This window comes from Miniopterus schreibersii (assembly GCF_964146895.1).
Source record: "Miniopterus schreibersii genome assembly, chromosome: X".
Classification (NCBI taxonomy): Eukaryota; Metazoa; Chordata; class Mammalia; order Chiroptera; family Miniopteridae; genus Miniopterus; species Miniopterus schreibersii.
This window is the reverse complement of record NC_138104.1, coordinates 87289873-87315409: the sequence shown is the minus strand read 5'-3', so window position 1 is coordinate 87315409 and position 25537 is coordinate 87289873. Positions and strand designations below refer to the sequence as shown.

The 25537-nt window shown below is 38.8% G+C and overlaps 1 protein-coding gene across 3 annotated transcripts in view; it reads right to left on the bottom strand.

Annotated features, from left to right (window-relative positions):
- The window catches only part of DMD (dystrophin), a gene marked incomplete at its 3' end in the record, with an annotated part of 1946774 nt that overhangs the window by 1242981 nt on the left and 678256 nt on the right, over positions 1-25537 (bottom strand). For all 3 annotated transcript variants that reach the window (XM_081125527.1, XM_081125528.1, XM_081125524.1), the window contains exons 16-17: positions 21805-21984; positions 10311-10486 (exon numbers count right to left, since the gene is read on the bottom strand). In XM_081125527.1, the coding sequence (XP_080981653.1) occupies positions 10311-10486; positions 21805-21984 (356 nt within the window). The remainder of the gene's footprint in view (positions 1-10310; positions 10487-21804; positions 21985-25537) is intronic.

Here is a 25537-nt window from a genome sequence, read left to right as displayed (position 1 = left end):
TTGTCTTTTTTTATTTCTAAGACATTTTAACAAGGAGACAGTTCTGACAACAACTACTTATTCAATCTGTCATAAGCAAAGACTTGTTCTTCCATTGTTTGGGGTAGCTTGTAGGTAATTCAACAGAAAATATATACAATTATTAAGCACCATTTTCTGGTATTGTAGCAGATGTTCTCTTCATTTAATTCTGACAACAGAATTATGGATTATTACTCCTGTGTTCTTGGTGAAACAGGCTCAGAGTGGTTTGTCGGATTCCAGAGATCACAAACCGAGAAGTTGAAAGACCAAGATTCTAACATAAGCTTTCCTGGAAAAGTCAGAATTGCCACTAGGACATTTTCCAGAAGACTCTTAGAGGCCCAGCTGTCCAGAGTGAAGACACCAGAAGAATATTCTCAGAAGATGTCAGAATAAGAATATTTTCTATTATAACACAAATGTGGTAATGGGAAAAATCTGTTCCAAATTAATAATAATTGGAAACTCAACTTTCTCCTGGAGAAAGGATGTATATTTTTACCTAAACAATCACCAAGACTGTGGAGAAGAGACTGTTCCATGACAAGACCGCTATCTGGCCTACCAACTGGGCCCAGGCCAGAAAGGGGATTGCTTACCATAAACCCCCTTTAGTGGCTGTCTGATCGCAATCGATGTTCATTCTGACATAAACCAGCACCTGCTTCCTGCCAGCACCTGACACTGGTTCCTGGAACAGGCCAGTGTCCCGACCTGGTGGAGCACATAAAGGAATTTCCCGTCCCTAGTAGCATTCACATATAGTACCTGTGACTACTCCCTCCCTTTTACCCCGACACCTGACAAGCAGCACGGAGGACACCCACTTGATCTTGCAGCTGCCCAAGACACGCCTTGTAGGTTCGTTTCCTTTAATAAACCCTGTTAATTGCCAGACTGGAATGGCCGGCCCCCTTCTTACATCTCTCCCTGCCCTCTGCTTGCAGAGGTAGATTTTCAGTCTGGGGTCTGTGTGTACAAACAGAGACATATAGATATAATGTATCATCGAATTGCACACTTGAAGCCTATATAATTTTATTAACCAATGTCACCCCAATAAATTTAAAAAATAGGAGGACATCCCAATAGTTTATCATTTGAACAATAATAAATTGCAAGTAAAAAAAAAGAGAGACATACGTATAATAAAATTTCCAGACTGCGAGGACAGACAAGGAAGGGACTAGAAATTCCATTTCGGAGACGAAGAAATAGATTCTGTGAGTGAGATTAAGTGACTTGCTTTAGTCACATAGCTTGTGAGTGGAAGATCCAAGGCCAGAACCCACGTGTGCAGCCGTAGACCCCTCTGCTCTCTGACCCATTCCCCATGTGTCTCTGGTCCTGTCTGTGTCAGAGGGACAAACAGCTCCCACCACTGCTTGCCCTCTGGCTTCCACTTGGGTCTGTCCAACTGGAAGCACCAGCAGTAGACTGGAGGGCAGAAGGAAGAGATAAACCAAGGGATTTTTCCTTCATGCACCACTTTTGCTGGCATTTCTAGAGCAGTCATACCTCCACTGTGGCTTCAGTTTCCTCTGGATGGCGCCTCCCTCCATGGGTCCAAGCTCCTGCCTGGTAGCCCCGTGTTACCAGCAGGCACCAGCTTTGGGGCTCGGGCACCATCCCCTCTCCCATTGCTCCTCAAGTTCTTCCCGACACCGCTGGCCTTCTGTGTCGCTGCTCCCCAGCTTCCCACCACCTGCTAAACCAATCCCTTGTATTGTTTCCCCTTTCTGAAACACCTAGCGTGGTTTCTAATTTCCTGACAAGACGCTGACAAGTCCTCATTTAAGATCCCAAGAATATTACTGGATACTACTCTGAGTTAAGTACTGTCGGTCTGGAATTGAAAGGAAATGGCTCCTGCCCTCAGGAGTCTACTGGATATGTAAATACGCAAAATCTAAATCATTACCGTAAAATTCTGCAAGTGTTCTCATGGAAGGATTAGTGAGGCTGAGCCGTTAGGTTCCCAGGGAGAAAAGGAAGTTAGTTGGGGGCAAGGAATGTGGGAATGGGCAAAGGGAAGGTAATGAAGAGGGAATCTTAAACAGAGAGGACAGGGGGTGCAAAGAAAAGGGAGCTCGAGGGAGCGGAGAGCATGTGGAGATCAGAGAGCAGTTAATTAAAGCCCAAGAGGAGGGCAGTGCCACCAGATATGCAGTTTGTGGCCACTCTATGAACTATTTGTTAGTAGTCTGTGACAACAAAAGTCACCAGAGCATAAATCAAACAAGTCACTATTTCATCTGATTTCCTTTTAATTGCAAAACTTTCCTGACAAAGGAAGCAGTGCATTGATTTATATTCTGGCTCCAGCTCCTTATTTCTTTGTATCCTGCTAATAAACAGTTTGCAGACTGTTTTGACTAGCACTGGCATGTCTTTAAAAAAAAAAAAATGGGTCGGGGATAAGGTAGTGAAGCTGGAGAGTTAGGCAGCTAAAGATCAGAAAGAAATTTCTGTGCTGTGCATTTCAAGAACAATGGGCAGAGGGATGATGTAATTAAAATTGCATTTTCAGATATCCTTCAGGAGGCTGTGAAGAGTATGGATAACAAAGGTGCCCAGCCATGGCCAGTGTGGCTCAGCTGGGTGGACTGTCATCCTGTGCACCCAAAGGTGGTGGGTTAGATTCCTCATCAGGGCACATACCCAGGTTGGGGGTTTGTTCCCCAGTTGAGGCCCGTGCCGGAGACAACTGATCGGGGTGTTTCTCTTTCACATTTCTCTCTCTCCCCCCTCCTCCTTCCCTCTCTCTGGAATCAATTTTTTTTAAAAGGTGAAAGTAAAAGCAGATAAATCAGTTAAGAATTTCTTGCAGAAATTTGCTAGACACTGACCTAGAGGGAAGGGCAGTCTGGATGTGAAGGATTAAATAACAGAGAATTTAACAGGCATACTAGTGATGTGGCCAATACGAGGCTACTGTGAACGGTTGCACAGGCTGCTCACTGCCTAAGTCCAGAGGTGCTGTTCTTAGAAACTACGATGTGAATGGCACTCTTTAAAGCTGTGCAATCTGAACTGCAGAACCACACCTGAGATTTCAGTAAGAAGTCCAGGTGTGTTTACATGCCCAACAAACCTTTGAATGGCACAGATATAAACACAGGAGGGAGGATGAGCTGCAGATATTAATTTGGAAATCATCACATATAGACAGATGGCCGCTAAAGACAAGATTATAGATGACAGTGCCCTGAGAAAGAAAGTGTCATTAGAAGAAAATGAAACCAAAGCTTGAATCTTGTGGAGACTGACATTAAAGGGATAAGAAGAGGAGACTGAGAAGACATGGTGAGAAAGCCAGGAGGAGAAAAGAAACGGGAGATGACAATGTTCCAGAAACTGAGGGAGAGGAAATTTTCAAGAAGGGCCTAATCATCACCATCAAGCACAGCACAAAGGTCAAGAAGGATATGAACGGAAGAGCTACCGTTGGAGCCAGCAATTAAGGAGCTCTCTGGTGACCTTGCTGAGAGCAGCTTCGGTGCTTGATGTAGACAGACTATGAGAGGGTAAAAAAGAATCAGAGGAGAAGAGAGGTGTTTTAGATCTCCTGGGTAAAAAGCCACTTTTCTTTGCATTCAACTATGCTTCTTTCAGATGAATAAATGTAACTGCCATTTCCTTCACTCAGGGAAGAGACACAAGTCTATGTCACAGTCGTGGGAATATTCTCCCTGTTGGCATCCCTCCATGCCTTGCATTCTGGGAGAGCTCACTTTCCTACAACGGCTGTAGCTAGACAGCCAGAGCTATGTGCAGTATCATACAGGACCAGTGGCCAATAGAGTGCATTCCAGTCAAAACATGCACTGGGCGTCTACCACACAGAAGACCCCATTCCAGGTCAGAAGTGGGGTATGGACCCTGGCCCAAGGAAGCTTTCGGTCTAGTGGGTAAGACAGGCGTATCAATAGATCATGTCCACAGGAAGCAGCGGACACGTTACAGATGGAAAAGCAGCATCACTCAGCCAGGCCTGGAGCAGACGACTCCTCCCACTGGGGCTGCTTTGGGGAAAGACAAGCAAGAGTCGGCTCTACCTGAGACGGTGCTCCAGTGCACTGCTTTCTAAGACATGGGCCCTGATCCAGCAGCAGCAGCACTACCTGGGACCTGGCTGGAAATTAAGATTCTCAGGCACTGTCCCAAATCTTCTGAGTCAGAACCCCTGTTAGGGAGCAGTAATCTGTCTTCGAACAAACCCCCCAGATGGTTTGAATATGTGCTAAAGTATGAGAACCACTGTTCTTGGGCAAGAGTTCTCAGGATTTAAGGTTTATCAGAATGACCTAGAAAGCCTGTAAAAGGTTCCAGGGCCCACCTGCAGAGTTCCTGACTCAGCAAGTTTGCGGAGGACCCCACAAGTGCGAATTTCACTTTTTCTCTTTTAATTTTCCTGTGCATTGGTTTCAGGTGTACAATCCTATATTTTACACAGTGTTCTCAATATTTCCAGTACCCCAAATCTGCATTTCTAACACGCTCCCGAGTGATGCTGCCACTCTGTGGACTGCACTGAGTGTTGCTGCTCTAAATGCATATTTCTTGACTTATATGACAAAAGAATTTTAAGCACTTTAAATGGAAGGTTATGTTTTTAGAATATCTGAGGATGGTTTGTAAGTTTCTATTCTTCACCAAAAATAATTTCTAAACTAAAACTGGAGTTGATGACCAAGGTCATTTGATTCTAAATACATAAAAAGAAGCAGAACACTGCAACTATAACACAAATGAAAATTAGGAAACTCAGCACTAGTCCTTATTTTGCAACTGAAAGCAAGTTATTTAACCTTTCTGGACCTCAATTAAACTGTAACCATGGACAAGTCTAGAGTCTAGTCTTCTTAGATATAAGAAGCAAGGTTTTATTTTCTGGACTGTAAACGGGGAAAAATGTTATTACTGAGACCAACAACTCAAGTATTTTAGGATCAATTTATCACATAGAAATTAAAAATTAGCTCTTACACACATTAATCATCTAATTACATTCTGCAAGTAAAGTTAAAATGTTCTAGTTTACAACTTCCAGATTATTATTTGGGAATAAAAGTTAAAATAAATAGTTTAGGCATTAATCTCATAAAATTGCAGAAAGAGAGGTCTTATCTAACACTTATCTAACTTGCTTCCAAGGATGTGGCATACGTTAACATCATTGAGTCAGTAGACATAAAAACAAAAAAATTAAGCTGAAAATAGAAAATAAAATAAAGAGGGCCTATAATTGTCTAGGCAATTTATTCTATTATTTAGTAAATATGTGGGGAAATTGTCAGAGAAAGCAAACTTTAGACTCTGCTTACCTAGGAGAAGATAAAGAGATGAGGTGAATTTGGGTATTTCTAAATGTCTCTGTATGTCTCAAAGATATTCACTTGTTAACATTATACTTGAGAAAATGATCTTCACTGAAATGGCATTTACTTTAAAAAGATTCAATTTGCCACTGGTTTCACCTGGCTGATACAAAAATGTAAATAAAAGCTTTTGTAAAAAGTCTCTTAAAATAACTGCTACATGATTAGAAACTAATCCTGTCGATAAATTCTAATTAACTAGATAATAGATCTAGTTTTAACCTAGTCTGAGTTCCATACTCTGATAATTACCTATATATAAAATAATATCACTGAATTCCAGGAATAATTTACTGTTAGAAATAATTAACTTGTGACCCAAGATCATCAAACACTTTTGTATATCTTAGTGTAAGGAGGACAATTTATGCAGTAAATATGACAAATGCAGAAACCGTGAAATTATTAAGGAATCAATTAAATGTACCTTAGATAATTAAGAAACTATAGTGTGGTACAAAGCTGAATTTTAAATTCCTTAAAAGTTTTGAGTAAATAATTATATCTTAATGGATAAAATGAGAATTACTGAAGATTATTAGAATGTTCATTTGTTTATTATTAAAAACAATTCCATGAAGAGCTAGGTAGAATGCTTAAATGCTAGTGCAATATAAAATTTTAGTTACCACAATTAGTTGAACTGTATTACTCACTCTTTCAACAAAAATTTGTTGATTATTTATTAGATGTATGACACCATATATGGAATCTCAGGAAAGTAGAAAGAAGTATAGTAACAGGATTCCTTTGTTGTGATTGGTGACAAGAAAAATTTATGTGACATTAAGGTGTATAACAAAAAGAATGCACGTAATGTAATTTACTGGCTAAAGCGGAAAGTCTGGGGAAGCTGGACATAAACTTGGTGAAAGAATAACATTGGATACCGTAAGTAGGGCCTTGTTTTATTTTGGGGCAATCGGAGTTATAAGGATCTCGCGGCAGGAGGGTCAGCATGAAAATGCCATTTTAGACATATAAATCTGAGGCGGGTTAATCAGAAAGGGGCAAGTCTCGCCACAGGGAGAGTTGTGGAGGTGGCAGCTAGAATGACTGGAAATGACTGAAAGGATGCTCCTTACACAATAATATAATGGAATTAATCAATATAAATAAGGAGCAAGGTCAGCAAGGGAAATGGAGGAGTCAGGTGGAGTTTTAAAGAGGAAAATGAGGTCATCTGGTCTTACAGTCATTAGCTTTGAGATGATGTTTATTAGGGGATTTTTTTTCACTGGAAGTACATGACCACCATCCCTACCTCTGCCACCATCACCACCTTAATCACTTCTACTACCGCTGCTCTGACACTATCAACACCATCTCTACCCCCTCACTCTCCACCACCCCCTCACCTCTACCACCTCCTCACCCTCCACCCCCCCTCACCTCCACCACCTCCTCAACCTCCACCACCCCCTCAACCTCCACCACCCCCTCAACCTCCACCACCTCCTCAACCTCCACCACCTCCATCACATCAACCTCCACCACACTTACCATAACCAAACAAGAGTAATGGCTACTGCACGTACTGAATTCTTACTACCTTTCAGGGACTGCATTAAATGCTTCTTCCTTAATCCTTACAGTTAGGAATTTATTAACATGAGGATTAGTGAATCTGAGGCACAGATATTTGGTCCTTTGCCTGGGATCATAGCTAGTAATCAAAACAGACAGGCTTCAAACCTGAGTAATTCCGATTTCAAAGTCCATGCTTTTTCCAGTATCTGCTACTCTTTTAAAAACGAAGGCAATGAATTAAAATAAGTAAACTGTGTGTGCAACATATGAGTAATTAGGTTTGGTTTATTGGAGGCAACAAATGTTTGCATTTGATAAAAATAAAATTGAACCACTGGCTGGATGCACAATAGAAGTACCCAGATCACAGCTTTAAAGACGTAAAAGTGAAATTTGAGGAAGGGAGTCAGGTATGGAGCTGTAATATTTAGGAGTCATTCACTGAGAGCCAGACTTGAATCAATGAGAGGAGACAATTCAGATAAAGAAGTCAGAAGGGCAAAGAGATGGATTTATGAGACACTATCATAGGAGTTAGGCAAGAGGAGGAAAACAAGTCAGGTCAGGAGTGGTAGGGGCAGAACCAGGAGTGTGTCAGAGAAGCTGAAAAAGGAGGTCCTTTTGAAAAGATCAGCATTGGACACTGTCAAGTCTTGACAATTAAATGCTAGCACTTCTCACATGAAACAAGAGGACACTGGCCACTATGAAGCTTTAGGTCATGTCTCCGATACCTCCTGAACCACTATACTATTTTGACCAGATTACATTCAGTAACCAATTACCACCTACTGGATTTAATTGCTCCTGAATATTTACTCAATTGCTCTTGGCCAGTCTAAATTTATCAGCTTGGAGTCTTACTTGGACTGTTCGTGTTATATTGTCCAAATCAGGACACACTTGAGAGCGAAAGTTGGTGCTATGTATTACTACACTAAGACAAAAGGTATAATCAGAATGGATTCAGGGAAACCAAGACGTAAGATCACCTTAGTTACATACCTGCTGAAGAAACACTTTACTACATAATGCACATCCTGCAGTCGGGCGACCTCAGTTAAAATCCTGGCTCAGTTACTCCACAGCTGTGTGTAATAGTCGTAATGGCTACACCTATTTTGTAGGGTTACTGGGAAGAATAAATCAGCTATGCAAATGAAGCATTTAATGTAGTGCTGAGCACCTAATAAAAGCCTCAATAAGTGTTAGCTTTTATTTAAGTATTCTTTTTGTTCCCACTTGGACATCTGAACTGTTGAGCACGTATGATACAAACAGAATTTAGGAGACAAGATATTTCACCACCAGCCACACTTTTTCCTGAGTACAAAAAGTAATCATACCACATTTTCTCTAACCAAATGCATTCTCCAAACAGAAGGCAAGAATAAGCTTTTGAAGACAGAGATTGACATGAGTCAACTTGCCCTGTTAATTTCTGTATTAGGCAATTCCTGAATCCATAGGGAGGGGAAGGCAATTAGGTTTCCATATCGCTCTGGTCGGAAAATTGTTGGAGAGTTGTTGGGTTGTTGCAAAGGATCCATAAATCCATGTGCCCACTAAGCATTTAGACACATATTAAACATGAAATTAAATTAGTTTCCATGCTACTATGATTAATAAAAAGCAAATTCATTAAGAGCTTTACTGATTTATTTCTGCCATTATGTTCATTCTCCATCAGTGAATGTTAAAATTTCAACTACTAGCATGAGTAGAGTCCTTGAAAGTTGTTGACTCAACCAGAACGCAAATATTCAAATATTCTGAGAACCATTTGACTAGAACAAGGGTCAGCAAACTTTTTGCACGAGGGGCCAGATAGTAAATATTTTAGGCTTTGTGGGCCATATAGTCTCGGACAACAACACGGCCTTTGCAATATCAAAACCACCACAGATGATTCCTGGCCGGGTGGTTCAGCTGCTTGGAGAATCGTCCCATGCACCAAGAGGTGGTGGGTTCTACTCCCAGTGAAGGTGCACACCTAGGTTGCAGGGAGGCAGCCAATTGATGTTTCTCTCTCACATCAATGTTCCCTCTCTCTCTCTCCAGCCCCACTCTAAAAATCAATAAAAGCACATCCTCAGGTGAGGATTTAAAAAAAAAAAAAAAGGCAACTATAGATAATACATACATGAATGAGTGTGGCTATGTTTCCATAAAAACTTATTTATGGACACTGACATTTGAATTTCATAAAATTTTCACGTCATGGAATATTCTTCTTTTGATTATTTTCAACCACTTAAGAATGTAAAAACAAGCCTTAGTTCATGAGCCAGACAAAAACTGGCAGCGAGCTGGATTTAGCCTCCAGGCTTTAGTTTGCTGACCCCTGGGCAAGAGCATTCACTCAGCCACGCAGATACAATGGGGGAGAAAGGCCCAATGGTTTCCTGTGGAATTACGAAAGTAGGTTATAGGTCACGGATTAATAGAGAAATACTGAAAGTCCCAAGCGATGTACATGAGTAGCTTCTCCAGGTGCTTTTCCTTTGCCTAGAGTATCTGACAGGCTATTTTCAGGGATGTGATCTTCTCCTGTTTCTGTACCCTGTATATACAAATTCGAATGTCAAGTGCTCCGTGCATCCCTAAACATATGCTGCTTAGAAACATAAGGCAGATTTTCATGTTCTTCCTCAATCTTAGAATTATAATAATTGGAACGAAAATGAAACTGTACCATTCTTATGATTTTCATTCTGGTTTTGCATTTGTGAAAATTTTTCCCCCATCGTTTTAATATATCCACTGATTTGCATAACACCTAACTTGTCTACAATGTCTAGTTGAGAATATCCACAAAAAGACCAGTTAAAAATTCTAACACGTTCAAGATAAGACTTTATAAATATCAAAGAACAGGAAATCTGTTCTGTAATTAATGACGTGATTCAGGATGCGCAGATTGAGACATTATGTTCTCGTAAACTGGCAGAATGAGTCTCGCCTATTATAGGTGCATGTCTTCTTCATGAAAACGTGCTTTCCATTACTGGGGGGGGGGGGGGGGGGCATTTAATGCTAAAGCAGGCACTCAACCAGCAGGCTCTTTAAAAGGAAAACCAGAAACTTTCAGGATGAAAATGCATCCAAGGCAGTTCATCACCCATAGTTTCTTCTTTCAATCCAGAAAGTATTTCCATCCAGCATTCTGTTTTTGTTGGGATAGTGATTGTCTGGGAAAATTTTAAAACTCACTTCATAATTCCTCTCACTAACTTACCTGACATGACAGGCACCTGAGGCTTGTGGAAATAATGTTTAAGTAAAAACACTGCCATAACAACAACTGAAAATGAGTTTTCCTGTTAAATGACTACTCTTTGCTTAAGGATAAAGCCAGGAGTAAAATCCTCTCACCTTTTCCTAATTTCGGAGTCCACGATAATCTGCCTCTTCTTTTGGGGAGGCGGTGGCGGGAGATCCTCTTGGGCATGCTTTACCAGGATTTGTTCCCTCGTAGTCACCATAGTTACTGTTTCCATTACAGTTGTCTGTGCTAGTGATGGCTGCGTGGTGGTGACAGCCTGTGAAATCTGCGAGAAGTATTGAAATAGAGGTCACACGTCGCTTGAAAGACCTCAGTAAAGACTGCTTGCAGTGCTGAAGGAAAATAATGAAACTGCTCCTGCTTGCTGGCAAATTGACCTTCAGATCAAAATAGCACCAAAATGAACCCAAATCAAATTGTTTTATCTAACTTATGTTGACTGAAATCGCAAAGGAAGGTAATCTCAAAACCAGAAGTAAACTAAGTGCCGCCTCAATTTATTAGTCAAGTTATGGGAAACAAAGGGGGCAAAGGAGAAAACTCAGGGTGTCATGCTGACATTTAATTAGACATACTGTTTAAAGTGTTTACGACGTTAACTTAAATTTTACTAAGATATTCCAGCACCAACCCCACTGCCTGGCACATTGTACATGTTTATGAAATAATTTGTTGAATGCATATTTGATTATCATATGTAGTGGTTATTTACGGCCTATATATTTTTAAACAAGATTATTTGAACTTCATAAGTGACTTTTTATTCAAATAAGTGAAATGTCCTTTAAAATTACAATAAAAGTGCCTATTAGTCCAGAAATACATTCAAGCTGAATGTTACTCAAATGCTAAAAAGCACACTATTCCTTGTTTGTTTTAATTCAGTGAATATGTTAAAATATTTGAGTTTTCCAAAGTTAGCTTTAAAGAGTCTTCTTGGTTTAAAAACACTGACTTTCTGTTCAGACCTGTTAAAGAAAATTAGGCACAGATCATTATTTTTTGGAATAATATGGTTTGTGACCCAAGTCATGACAGACTACTACCTCAGTCCATGGACACTCCCAGACAGGCAAGTCATAAGAGTAAAACGCCCTCCTTCCTGAACCAATTCTCTCAGTCCTCCCATTATGAGGATTGAAAAGTTCCCTCTTGGGATGTTAATCATTAGCCTTCTAGTGACAGAAATTACTCAGAAGGTCTCTTTTCAAGGAGACCAAAACACACCTGTATTGGATTCACCTATAGGTGCTTATAGGATCTGGTTGGGGCCAAAATTAGTTTTATTGATTTTCCTGAACTTGCCAAGAGACACAAAAAGGTTCTGTGGTAACTTCCCTTGCCTCGTATCAAATAACTGATTCCTTCAATGAGTTTCTACATGTGCTGAGCACAGGTTTTACCATCTCTAAGATGTCCGCAGATTCATTATTCAGAACCAATCACTTCACTTCAAACAAAAATTATACAATGCATTGACAAGTTACGCCAAATGAAAGCAGAAAGAGAGGTTTTTTTTAATGCTTAAAATATAACCTCAAATTTAATTGCACGCTACACAAAATGACTATTACATGATCAAATGAAGCTTACCTTTAAATCAAAAAGAAAATGTAGCTTTTAGTAGGATTCCAAGAGCATTTCGTTTTTGAGCCACGAGCAAACTTTTTTGCACGCAATGATGGATTGAAGAGAATATTGTTCAGAATTTCTAATTTTATATGTGCAGGCACCAGAATGCAGAGATTCTGAAAATGCAAAGCTATTTTTTGCAGTTATACCTAATGTTATGGAAATTTGTGCTACTGAATGTTTGGCTATGAACTTAATTTCTGTAATTTTATATTTTCTTACTGGTACCTATTATGAAATTGGGTAGATGTGCCCATGAACGGTAAAGGAAAAGGGCAACATGGTATACTATGAAATTGCATTTAAGAACACAGCAGACCTCATAAGAAAGAAAAAATAATCATTTTTAATAAAATAGCAAGACACAGATCTGTAATTTTTCTATGTGGTATTCACCGCTGTACTGTAATTGAAAATAGCACTTCATTTCCTTTGGGATGAAGAAATAGGAAAACAACTCTGCATCAACGCTGTAAATATAGGATATCATTTGTTATGTATAACAAATCAGTAACTACTTTCAACACCTACTCCATATAATAAAAATAAAAAACAACTGGTCATGTACTAAATTTCCCCACAGCTTTTCTTAGCCATAGACACTTAATTATATGTCAGAATCATTAAAAGTATGTGACACCAAACTTTCTCATTTGCCAAGATCTATACACCTAGCAGGAAGCCTGCCTTACCATGAATTGCCTCGCTTAAAATTTGTTTTGAACCCTGGACCAACACAGAGTAAGCTGAGTATTGTTTCTGCATAATTATCTTAAAGATCTGAAGCGTGAATATCATGACTCTGATACATCTTATTTCCAAGCTCTATAATAAATACCTGTTGTTTGCTAGAATTAGATTTAATCTGATTGGTGGTCAAAAGCCTAGATTCCCTGCTTTGGAAACCATTTTCATTTAAAGCAATCTAAAGTTGTGCAAGTTACTCAGCAGCCGAATCATTTAATATTTCAATTAAATTACAACATGTATGGAGCATGGATCACTAGAGGACATTCGGAAAGGAATAAAGTGGGATCTCTATTTTGGGGGAATCTAATAGTATAACAGTGAAGGTGACAACCACACAAGTAATTATGAGATAAGATGAGTGTCACATGAAAAAAATGCAAGTATACAAAATAATTACATGCACTGAACACACAGTAAGCAAGGAAGTTTCTTTTCAAATGTTACAAAAAGAAATTTTCCTCAGCCAGTATCTTAAGCTTTAAATTTATTTTTATGCTAAAGGCTGCATATAACATCTATCCCTGTTCACAGAGTCATTTAGAACAGCAAAATGCTGGAAATAGCCTAATGCCAGTAGGTGCTGGTTTAAATAAACTATACCACACACGTGATAAGGGATAAAACATCGTGCACGTTTCAAGTATTTTCAAATGTCACTGGAAATTTTTTACATTACAGTGCTGAATAAATAATGCAAGATAGAAATATTAGTGGTTATTTTTGGCAGAGAAAGCACAGATCATTTCTACCGTGCCCTACGTATTTCTGTACTCTCTATATTTTCCAACGTTCTGCAATAAACCACTTCCCGCAAAATGTTGCCTCTATAAGCAGAGAAAAATTTCAAACTCTTTTTCTAACTTGTTCTTTTAAGTCTATAATTCCTATGTATCTTTGGAATCATAAGCCTGTCATCCAAATACATTAAAATTAGGACAACTAAACATGATAAGAATGATTTACTGCCTTCACTAAAAGTTGAGTGGTGCAAGGTGAAACTGAGAATGCAGTGTGGTCTGGGCTACACTCAACAAGCTTTGAGGCTGCCTAACTAAAGTCTTATCCAGCCACCTTTCTCCATTTTGCTTATGAGTGTACTGAAAGTTACTCTGAAATGTTCTCATGAAAATAAAATGTATTTGTGTTTAAGTCTTGTATTCCTCTGAGCTGTCAATTAATTAGCCCAGTAAAAATAGAAAAGAGTTAGTTTAAATTTATTTGTCTTCAGGTTTGGAAGCTAGTTGCTCTTTTTTTTAACTTTTTATTAAATTTATTGGGGTGACATTAATAGGATCATATAGGTTTCAAGTGTACATTTCTATGACACATGATCTGTGCATTGCATTGTGTGCCCACCGCCCAAAGTCAAATCATTTTCCGTCACCAAATATCTGGACCCCTTGACTCACCACCACAGCCCACCCCCTTCCCTCTGGTAACTACCATAGGCTCTTACAGTGATTAACAGTAGAGGTGTGTGAGCCAGGCCCTACAATTCTCAAACTTTAGGTCCATAGTTCCCATACTGCGATATTTGGGGCAGGTTAGTACTCTCTCAGAGCTCTGAGTTATTTTCTTTATATGTAAAATAGGAATGAAAACACATCTCTCACAGGGATGTGGCGAATGTGGTGGATTCGTGGGTGTGCAACTTCTGCAGGCACCCAGGTCCCCTCACTCAGAAGGACTCCACACTTGATTTCATACTCTCTTGTCACCGCTTGAAATTCTTAATAATGTTTCAACAAGAAGCCCCACGTGTTAATTTTGTAGTGGGCCCCACAAATTATGTAGCCAGTCCTGGTTGCAAGAATTAAATTATGTAATATCTGAACACAATAAGTGCTCTCTTGATACATACTGGCAATATCGACTATCTCTTCTAAATGTTCAGAGAAAATTTGGGAATTTTTTTCTATACTAAACTTTCTAACTCGTAAGATTATGTAGGTTGATTTCCAAATGTTAAATTTTCCCATTGAGAGAAAAACCGGAAAAGCATCTGTACAGTCTCTTGATAGTTCTAGGGCATATATCTTCTTGCTGTAAGACTGTACAATTTTGGTGGGTCTGGAGAAACCAAACTGCTCTCAAACAATAAAATTCTTCCTTACCACCTTCTCTTCCATTTGTTTAAAAATGCACATTTTGAAGAAGAAATATATGTACATTTAAATACATTTAAAGAATATAAAAGGCATACAACGAAAGGAAACATTTCTTTTCCACCACTGTGTGCATTTTCTCAGGGGTAACTAGTTGTATTTATGACCTATTCTTATATTTTAAATTAACTTCCTTGGTGCTGATATTTTTCTTTTCTTTTTGGCCTATCTTCTTAGTTGCATCTTTTAATTTTCCACTGAATTATTTAAATATTCCTACCCTTCTAAGTTCCTTGGGGTTAAAGACTTCTACTTCTTGCCTTGGGAGATATTCCACTATTTGAACCTTTAAAGAAACTTACAAAGAGAGATTCCATAATTGAAAAGCAAAAAAATATATAAAGAAGGATTAGTTACCTAATTTATCTTATTTTCATTTTTATTATCATTAAAATACTAATACTTGAAATAATAGCTACCAATTCTGAAGCTCTTTGCATGTCCAAGGCATTATGCTAAGTGCCTTGCATTCATTATCTTATTTAAAATACTTAGACTAGTACGTGCAGTAAAGGCTTAACAAGTGGTAGCTGTCATTACCTGGCAATGGCCCTAAGGCTAAGTGTAAACATTATTCCCATTTAATAGATGAGAGGTATAATCTGAGGCAGATACAACTTTCCAGTGGCTAGCAGGGCTATAGATCCGAGTCTGACTGTTCCTTCACCCAACTCTTAGTAGGCAGGCTCACTTGCTGCTACACCGGTTCAGATTTTTAAATGGAGAGTCTCCTTTAAACAGTGTAGTTGGGTGAGCGCGTGTTTGTGTACACAGACATACAGATACAAAGTCAGAAGAAGACTGAAAATGCACACAATGGCATAATCTTTAATGCCTTTTAGCTCTTGATAAATTATAATAAAGTCTGTGCAAAATCAACCAAATGGAATACACCTGATCTCTTTAAAAAATGTAATGAGGTTGACAACCGTGGATCAACACTTTCCTCTGTGTTGTTTGTATGTACATAACCTTAGATTGATGACTGATTTTTAATAGGTATGGAAGCATTGCACTTCTACAGCTTAAAACACGCCGGGTAATCATAGCAATAGCTTCATCTGGGAACTCGTAGCCAGGCTGACAACTATCCCTGCAGGCACGGCAGCACAAGGCACAGACGTAACTTACACGCTGCACTTCATGATGAACCTGGGGTAGCAGATCAGGTGCTCACAAAGGAAGCGGAGTTATCGACCAGAATTCTACAAAACGCTCTATCTCATGATCGAGTACAGAGAAATTGCCAAAGCTAAGTGCAGTATACAAAGAGTGTCAGCTACGGTTCATGACAGTGGCTTGGTAACAAAATTTTAATATTAACTGCTATCATGTTTTGATACTGGTAATAAGGCTGTATAATTTCTTGAATAGATACTGACATTGGGATCATGAGCACAATTAGATTAAATATTCATAAGATATCATGAAAAAAGTCTTTCTCCTATTTGAAATAAAATATTGTATGATAATTAAGAAGGCTTTTGCTACAAAACTGTTCCATTTTATGCACATATTTCATCTCTCATTTCAAATTAGCTTTTGTACGAATTGACAGAAAGAGGAGATACACATGGGCTTCAGGATTCATATTCAATACAGAATTTGAGCAACTATGTGAATTAACTGCATCTGAAGAAATTCAAGAAGCAGTGAGATTTTTTTCTGATCCACCTGACCTTCCTCTACACACCATCTGACTTGAAGTAATAGAACACATTCTGTAACTAGGGATGCAGATTATCAAGCATACATATAGGCAAAGAACTTGCATTTCTCTTTATGTGTAATTTCATTTATTGTCAGTAGATAACAGATGTATCATATAGATGCTGAGTATTTTATCTTCCTGGAATTTTAATTACATACTCATGATGAGTGAAATGTAATCAGACTGACTCAGACTGACATAGCAGAGATAGTTGGCATCTCTTCACTAATTACTCCAGAGTTTTATATAAAATTTCAAGCAAAGAGAAACATATCATAGACATTTAGAACTGAGAGGACACTATAGAGATCTTCCCAGCCCAAACTTTTCACTTTATAGATAAGGAATGAGAAATTCCAACAGCTAACTCAGCTCTAGTCTCTTAAATTTTTAGTGCCCACAACATTTTATGTTGTTGATAATGAATTTACAACATAAAATCAAGTGCACTGATACACAAGGCCGAATGTCAAAGACCTACTTTAGTTGGAGGTTGCAAAAGCTTATAGTTAATTTCCAAAGTTATTTGAGCTATAACTTCAAAATTTTCTAATAAATCCTTTAACCTAAGCAATAACCAAAAGATGTTCTAGCCTGGCCGGCGTGGCTCAGCGGTTGAGCATCGAACTATGATCCAGGAGATCAAGGTTTGATTCCTGGTCAGGGCACATGCCTGGGTTGCAGGCTCGATCCCCAGCATTGATGTTTTTCTCTCTCTCTCCCTCTCCCTTCTCTCTGAAATCAATAAAGACATTTTTTTATAAAAAAAAAAAAAAAAAAGGTCTAAAATTCAGAATGACTAGTCCATGAATTTAAATAAGACAGAAACCTAAAATAAGTGAGGGGATTTTAGATTTTATTTTAATTCCAGGTTTTATAAAACCATTTTTTTTAATTGGCAGTGGGCTGATTAGAGTTGGAAAGCTTTCAGGAAGCTATGAAAAGGGTTGTCAACTGAAAGGCATTCATGTCTTTTTAATTAAAATCATTGACAAAAAGAAAACAGGCAAACCAATTGTAACTACATTTCAGGTATCAATAGAGCTACAAAATAATGCTTTGAGAATAGGTGCAGTAAAATGATACACAAAAAATATCAATGGAAAGTAAAAATAGGATCTCTAAAAAATGAGAATAAACTCAGAAAAGACAGGCAAATAAAGAAATTTTCATGTTAATAATTTTGCATCTCTGTTTGCATATCTGATACTATGAAAAACACTGGCTTATTAACTTCAACTCTGTTTTACACTACTCATGTGGCTGGCAAGAGTTTTAAAACTCTCAGCAGGGCATAAATGATATAGAACAGATACAGACACATGACCACTTTCTCTGTCTGCGCATCTATGAATACAGACAGACATATGTTGCATAAACATATACTCTTATGTTTGAAGATAGGGGAATTCTGAGTGTATTAATTTTATCTTTGAGATACCTGTGCTCATAGTTCAGAACACTGCAAAAATGGTCATTAGGAGTACGTGAAATATTCATGAAATGAGAATAAAATCTATGGACTTAGACGAGTCATAGAATGTTTCATATTCCTGGCAAAGAAGATAATTTACTCTTAAAAATCACAAAACTACAGAACTTCTGGACTTCTCTAGATAGATACATTCTTACAACTAAATATTTGATGCCAGTTTTAATATAAATTACCACAATAAATTATAAACCATATGAATAATGTGCCTTATAGACTCACTAAACAGTATGACTTTCCACAGTATATATGATTTCAGTTAAATTAGGGAAAATAATATTTCAAATCACTTGAAATATATTTAACTTTAAAGTACTAACTATAATAAATTCTTAACTATCATATTTCCTAATTATAATCAAGATAAAAATATGTTCCTCAGGGTCACAGCATTTAGGAAAAAAGGTATAAATTTCAACAAGCATACTTATAAAAAATTGGGAGGAAACATAGGATCACCTGAATATTTAAATATTGAATCCAGGGTATATTTCATTTGCTCTCTTTTCTAATTTTAAATATCAACATAGCGAGGATTCTTCCTCTTTCTAACGTTTAGAAACAAAAAATAAATTATTTAAATGTCTAATCACTACACTGCACACCTGAAACTAATATAATATTGTATGTCAACTGTCACCAAAAATAAATTAAAATTTAAAAAAAGAGAGTATCTCTGTTTTCTTGGGCTGCTTTCTCATCAACTTAAGTATCCTCTGCTTGTGTCCAGATATTATTCAAGCCAACCTGACTTTGAAATGCAAGAAAGCAGCACCCGCAGTTGATTTTTTCTCACATTTTGATCTCTGGCCGTGCTACTGTTCCATGAGGTCAAAACCGCTCAAAGCTCTGACCTGAGCAGCGGTCAAAATTTCGGGCACACAATGTTCTTTGTATGAGCCCAATCAGCTGCCTTGTCATCTCAGTCGCCGTTCCTACAGCCTACTGGATTTTAACCATCAGTGGAATTTTGTTCCTTCTTTGTAGTACCAATCATTTCAAAGGATTTTTTAAAGACTGAGTGTATCTATGGGGTCATTAATGAGGCTGATTTCTTTGCCCCCTCGAACATGCTGGAAGATGTGCATACAAGTGAGCTTTGCTCTTCAAAGGCACGACCTTACCCTCAACATTCTTGGAATTCTTCTTATGTAATTTTAATTTTGATCAACCTGACATTCAGGAAAGAAAATCAATGGCTTTTTTAAGTTATAAGATACTATTTCTTTGCTCACTCGATCTCCTTTTAATTCCTCTTTCCCTGGTGAGCTACATTTTTTTTCTTCCTAAAAGCTCCAAAACTCCCAGCAATGATTTAGATCGGGGCTATGCCTAATAGAAATCCATGTATCTGCTTTTGGTCTCGTATAGAATTGTACAACTGTTTGAAAATTAAAATTAATCAGAGTGAACCACAATAAGCCCTCCAGGCTCACTAAAGAGTAGGCCTTGCATATCCAGAGTGCCTTTGTTCCCCTCAAATGCTTTCACTTCCATGGCTTATTTTACCCTAATCACCTGGCACTGAGAAAACAGAGCAGACGCATGTTGTACTGTGTGCTGGGCATCATTTTATAAAGAACTGTACAAACCACAGCTGTTTTACTACAGATTTAAAGTTCAAAAATAAGAGGCTAAGTACGCTGCCCTGGGTGGTAGTCTCATAACTTCCACGCCATTAAAAATAAGGGTTCTAAATTGTTGGGGTGTTGTTTTTACTAACTAGCCTAATAAATTCGTAGCATTTTTATGAGATGTGCAGCCTCTTCAGAAAGGAGTGTCATTCCAAGAAAATGAGTATATTTCACTACTGTATCCCTAGGAAGGTCTCCATTGTCCCCATTTTCAGGCAGCATTGCGCAAGATCAAAATACGGGAATTGGTATATATCTTGTTATCTTGCTAATTCAATGTTTTTTAAAAATATGGTCAGCAGACTGTATGAAGGACTGCATGCAGATTACTGGCCTAATGAATGGGATTTTCTGAGCACAGAGTCTAGGACTATGCATTTTAATCAGTTTCCCAGGCAATTATTATGCAGACTCAAGTTTAAAAACTACTGCATACCCGGCCGGGCGTGGCTCAGCGGTTGAGCATCGACCTAGGATCCAGGCGATCAGGGTTCGATTCCCGGTCAGGGCACATGCCCAGGTTGTGGGCTCGATCAATGACTCTCTCATCATTGATGTTTCTAACTCTCTCTCCCCCCTCCTTTCCTCTGTCTGAAATCAATAAAAACTACTGTATATTATGTAAGTGAGGGAGAACATGACCTATTGTTAAGTTATATCTTCATAAACATATTCCTTTAAAGGGATGCATTCCAAAACACCTTTCTTTATGGAATAATGTCATTCCTTTGTAACATGGTAACTAATCATTTTCCAGCACCAGTAATCTGTGGAATCAATGGATACATACCAGGGGGGGTGTAGGAGAGGGTAAAGGGGGTAAATGGTGATGGAAGGAGGCTTGATTTAGGGTGGTGAACACACAGTACGATATACAGATGATGTATAATTTTATTAACCAATGTCACCCCAATAAATTCAATAAATTAAAAATAAAATAAAAGTTTTTCAATGCCTCACACATTTATTACACAGATGCCAATGGTATCGCAACATAGCCATGGTCAGATCTCATATAATAAGAGGAATTGTGTTCTGGTAGTAAAATCACTATTAGATAAAGTAACTGCTAAAATAGTCAATGGAAAACAAATGGAATTTTTATTAGAGCCCAATGATTGCACAGGAAATGATTGCAATTTATATTCCTTCAAATTTTAAATTCTAAATATGAATTTGATTTTAAAAGGAAGCTGAACTGTGATTGAAAATCATGTATTTTGTCTGCTCATATTTTCTTAAATTGTATTTCCAGAAACAATACTTCAACCTTCATTTCTTCATCTTTCAATGAACCTTTCCTAACTGCCACTTATCAGATGTCAAATCTCTAGAAAACAAATTCTCTGCCCTGTCTCACAACAGAGGAGACATATGCCTAAAGCTATTGAATGTGGTCATTGCTGTAATAGAGATGTGTGCATGGTGCACTGAGCTATGAATTGTGACCAGTTAGTAAAAGTTGGCCTCTATAATGCAAAACAATATGACAGGTTAAATGACTTCCCATGATTCCACCATCTGACAACATCAGATAGTAAGTTTCTACTTTAAAAATATCCCCTTTTCTATAAATTACCAAAATTTTTTGAATTCTTAACATAAAAGCACATTATAACACTCCAAGTGTAACTTAGAAGTTTTCCTAATCTACAGCCAATCTGGGTTAGTATAACTAAGCCACATTCATGACTTTATGAGTCAACAATCTATGGCAGAATAGATTGTGCCACAATCAGAATAGATTGTGACAATGAACAGATTGTCACTTGCGCTAATACAAAGAGGTCTCTAGTGAAATCACAGGATCTGTACCCTAGTCTGCTCCTATCACAAACTTTCCTTGGACAATTAATTTCTTTCCTCATGGTTCTCGGAATCTATGATTTGGTGTTAGACTGAGGACACAGTTCCCTCGCAATTTCGCCAGCTGCTCTAAGTCACTCAGATCCCCATTCCGCTGAAGTGGGAGGTCTTACATGCTAGCAAGAATTAGTTCAGTCAATAATCACTCACTCCTCCACCCCTCCCACACTTTCCAATATGGAAACAACCATGAGAGCCATGCTTTTATTCAGCTAAATACCTGGCAAGACTAACCCAATGGCATCCTCTGTAGGGTTATGGTATTGCTCTCTTAATGCATTAGATTTCAAAAATCTCTAGGAACACTGATGCAGAATAATGAGTATAACTAACCTGTGCGGAACTCTTTTCAAGTTTCTGGGCTAAATTATCCCAGCGCTGGGCAAAGGTGTCCAGCCATGCTTCCATCTTTTGTGTTACCGATGTATTTTTCAGTGTTGCAAGAAGATCTTGGTTAAGCGAGCGGAGTTTGTCCAGGGTTTGCTTTTTCTTTTCTAGATCTGTTTTCAAAACCTGTTAAAACGAGAGAACACAAAATAAGCCTAGGCTACATTTTATAAAGCACTACGGTTCCACCTGTTTTGCATGCATTTTCTCATTTGCATAGATTAAAAATACCGTAATCTCGCCTGCAAAGGACCAAGATCCCATAAAAATATCAGTAGAAAATTAAAATCCCAATAATCTTCCCAGGGAGCTTGAAGATAAAAAAATAAAAGTCAGATGTAGAATGAACACCTAGTAGAGGAACTTAAAAAGCTACCTTAAAATATTTGAAGAACTGCAGAGTAAAAAAGCAGCCTTCCTCCAAAAGGCAAAAGAGCGATCAACATATGGAAATTACTTTTTAACATTTAACAGAAGAGTGAATGGCATGGCTCTTGAATGTTAGTGAATTTCCTCTTAATTTTTAGTAGAATACAAGTGAAATACCACATGCCAGGAGTACCAAAGAGAAGATGGTTAACTGAGAAGATGCGCATGGTTAAAGAGCCTTCCCATTCTGAAATGCTGTGATCAGCTGGTTAAATTTGCAATATTACTCATTTCCACAACTTTTACATTCTTTTCGTTATTTGGATATAAAGCCCTTGTGATGAAGCTTACTGACTTTTAAATAGTTTAGCATCTATTATTCCATTATTTTTGGCTCTGAATAATTACCTTCTAAAACTGACTTTTGAGTCCATTAAGTAAGTAATAGAACTAAGTAGCTGAGTATGACACAAATCCTTTGGGATGACTTTGTATGTTTTCAAAATGCGTATGTGTTTTATGAAGTAATTTTTATACCATTCTTATTTCCAAAGTTCCTGTGAGTTACGGACGATTACACAGGCCCTTTGGTTGATATGGATAAACAAAGTAGCACGTGTGAAGTCGGCAGATCAGGGCAGCTTATTCCTTCACCGTATCACCCTGCACCTTGGAAAATCCATTTTCCAGCCAAATTCTAGTCCCTGACATAACTTGTAAACACAGATTTAGAGGAAAGGAAGTAAAAAAATTATTTGATGGCCCTTTACAATCCTGTCTTGGTGGTGGGAGCAAGTACAATGAACACAAATAAACTAAACTGTGAGACCCATCATTCCAAAACAAATGCAAACGTATTTAAGAACAACTAACATTACATATGGCCAAGCAACTGTCAGGAAACAGACACACCAATTGCTCATAAACTGCAGTGTCATCAACACAGAAAAATCAATGCACACCCCTGTAAGGGACACTTTAGGGATCAGATTTGGGCATGCCAAGTGCCTCGAAGGCTCTGAAATGCAGAAGGCTCTGGGGTCTCCTTCAGTGAACTCGTCCTTTATCCACAATCTGCTTCTCCTGGGGTACCTTACAGTGCAGGCTTACTGGGGGCCCTTTTTAGAGAACAAATGCAAGCTCTGAAGTCCACTGCTGATTTTTCCTCAATAATTAAGTTTTTCCACTAAGTGTGAAAGACCAAAACATGAGTTAAGATAAATATAAGTTGAAGTCATATCAAATAAAACTCTTAGTAATAGAGAAGTTTGGTACATTCATTTTGTGTGTTAAATTCCCGTTTGCTTTCCTTCTATTAAGTTTAAGTGCATGCTTGGACTAGCAGTAAACCAACAGTTTATGCTCCCTGCCTAGAACTGGGACCCAAACTTGAATATCGGTATTGACTCCTCCAACTCTTTATGGTGTCTCCTTTTCTTTTATTAACTTGTGATATTTATTTATTTATTTATTTACCCTCATCTAAGGAAATGCTTGGAGAGAGGAAGGGGAGGGAGAGAGGGGGAGGGGGGAGGGGGGAGGGGGGAGGGGGAGGGGAGGGGGAGGGGGGAGGGGAGGGGGAGGGGGAGGGGAGGGGGGAGGGGAGGGGGAGGGGAGGGGAGGGGGAGGGGAGGGGAGGGGGAGGGGGAGGGGGAGGGGGAGGGGAGGAGGAGGGGGAGGGGGAGGGGGGAGGGGGGAGGGGGAGGGGGAGGGGGAGGGGGAGGGGGAGGGGAGGGGGAGGGGAGGGGGAGGGGAGGGGGAGGGGAGGGGAGGGGAGGGGAGGGGAGGGGAGGGGAGGGGGAGGGGGAGGGGGAGGGAGAGGGGGAGGGAGAGGGGGAGGGAGAGGGAGAGGGAGAGGGAGAGGGAGAGGGAGAGGGAGAGGGAGAGGGAGAGGGAGAGGGAGAGGGAGAGGGAGAGGGAGACCAATCTGAAAGAGAAACATGGATCAGGTGCCTTCTCCCTGAACCTACAACCCAGGTATGTGCCCTGGCGGGGAATAGGCCCGGCGGCCTTCTGGTGCACGGGGCTGTGCTCCAGCCCACTGAGCCATCCCAGCCGGGCGCCATGCATTTATTTTGCTGTAAGCCATACTGAGTTCTTTTCGGCAAAAGGCATAATAGAAATAAAGACATGCATTTAAAAATAGAAAGATGTAAGTATAATCTTCTTTGGCTTTCTCAGAGTTTAAGGAATGATTTTAAATAGCTGTATGTGTAAGGCTAAGAGATGAATTCATTATTTAAACTAAATGTGTAATGAGTTGGAAACATTTCAGACAAAGAGTCTGAGAGTTATGTTTAAAGAACAGGAAATAATTTGCACTGGAAATTTATGGGTAACCTCATGCTACCCAAACAGGTTTTCATAGATGATGTATAAAACTAATTGGATACCCAACGAGATTTAGTGGTAAATGAAACTAAGCCTCCTGTGCTGACACATTAAACCAAATAAAGAAGCATTTGGCGAGCATTACAAAAATAAAGGGGAAAGTCGCCATTAAATACAATTAGGAAAGATACACTCATGGCAAAGTAAAAAGAGTGTTGTTGTGAAACTGTAGAATTAAGGAATCAATATATTTTTATCTAAATCTGTATGACAAAAATCACTATACTAACAAAAGCTTCTATCTAGTAAATTCTGTATCTGTGGTTTTTTTAATGGTGATGGCAGGTTAGCTGTTTTGCCTCAATTTGTTTCCTCTTTGCTCTGGATCAATATCTGTCTCTCTCTCCCTGGATTCTCCCTCTCTCTCCTTCTGTCTCTGGATCTGTCTCTCTGCCTGAATCTGTCTCTCTCCATAATCTCTCAGTTCCTGAAGGACTCTCCTATCATAACCAACAGAGGGAGAAGACAGGAAGTCCATGGTGGTTCCAGATACAATGAATAATAGTAATTAATTACCTTCTCCCACCTATCCTTGGATTTCAATTCTTCTCAGCGTGGATTTTATGTGGGCATGTTAAATAACTATGATTTAATTATTACTAATTACTCAAGTATAAAAAGTCTTTCTGCCTATCTAAACCTGATCATAGGTCTTTGAGAGCCAGAGAACCACAGAGCTCTAGAAAACTCAGGAGGCAAAAGGAAGCTCCAGAAAACTTGTAGAAGGCAGAGGTCAGCTAGGATCTCAAGGGAAGAAAAATCTTTTATTTTCCTAGAAGCCAGGCACCTGTACCTACCTCCAAGGTAGGCAGGAAGGTATAGTCAATGAATCAGATGGGCCAGTCGTAGAGATGGGTAAGAGACAGCTAAGCTGCTCAGAAAGACCAAACAGACATGTTCTATCCGGTCGAGGTCAGAT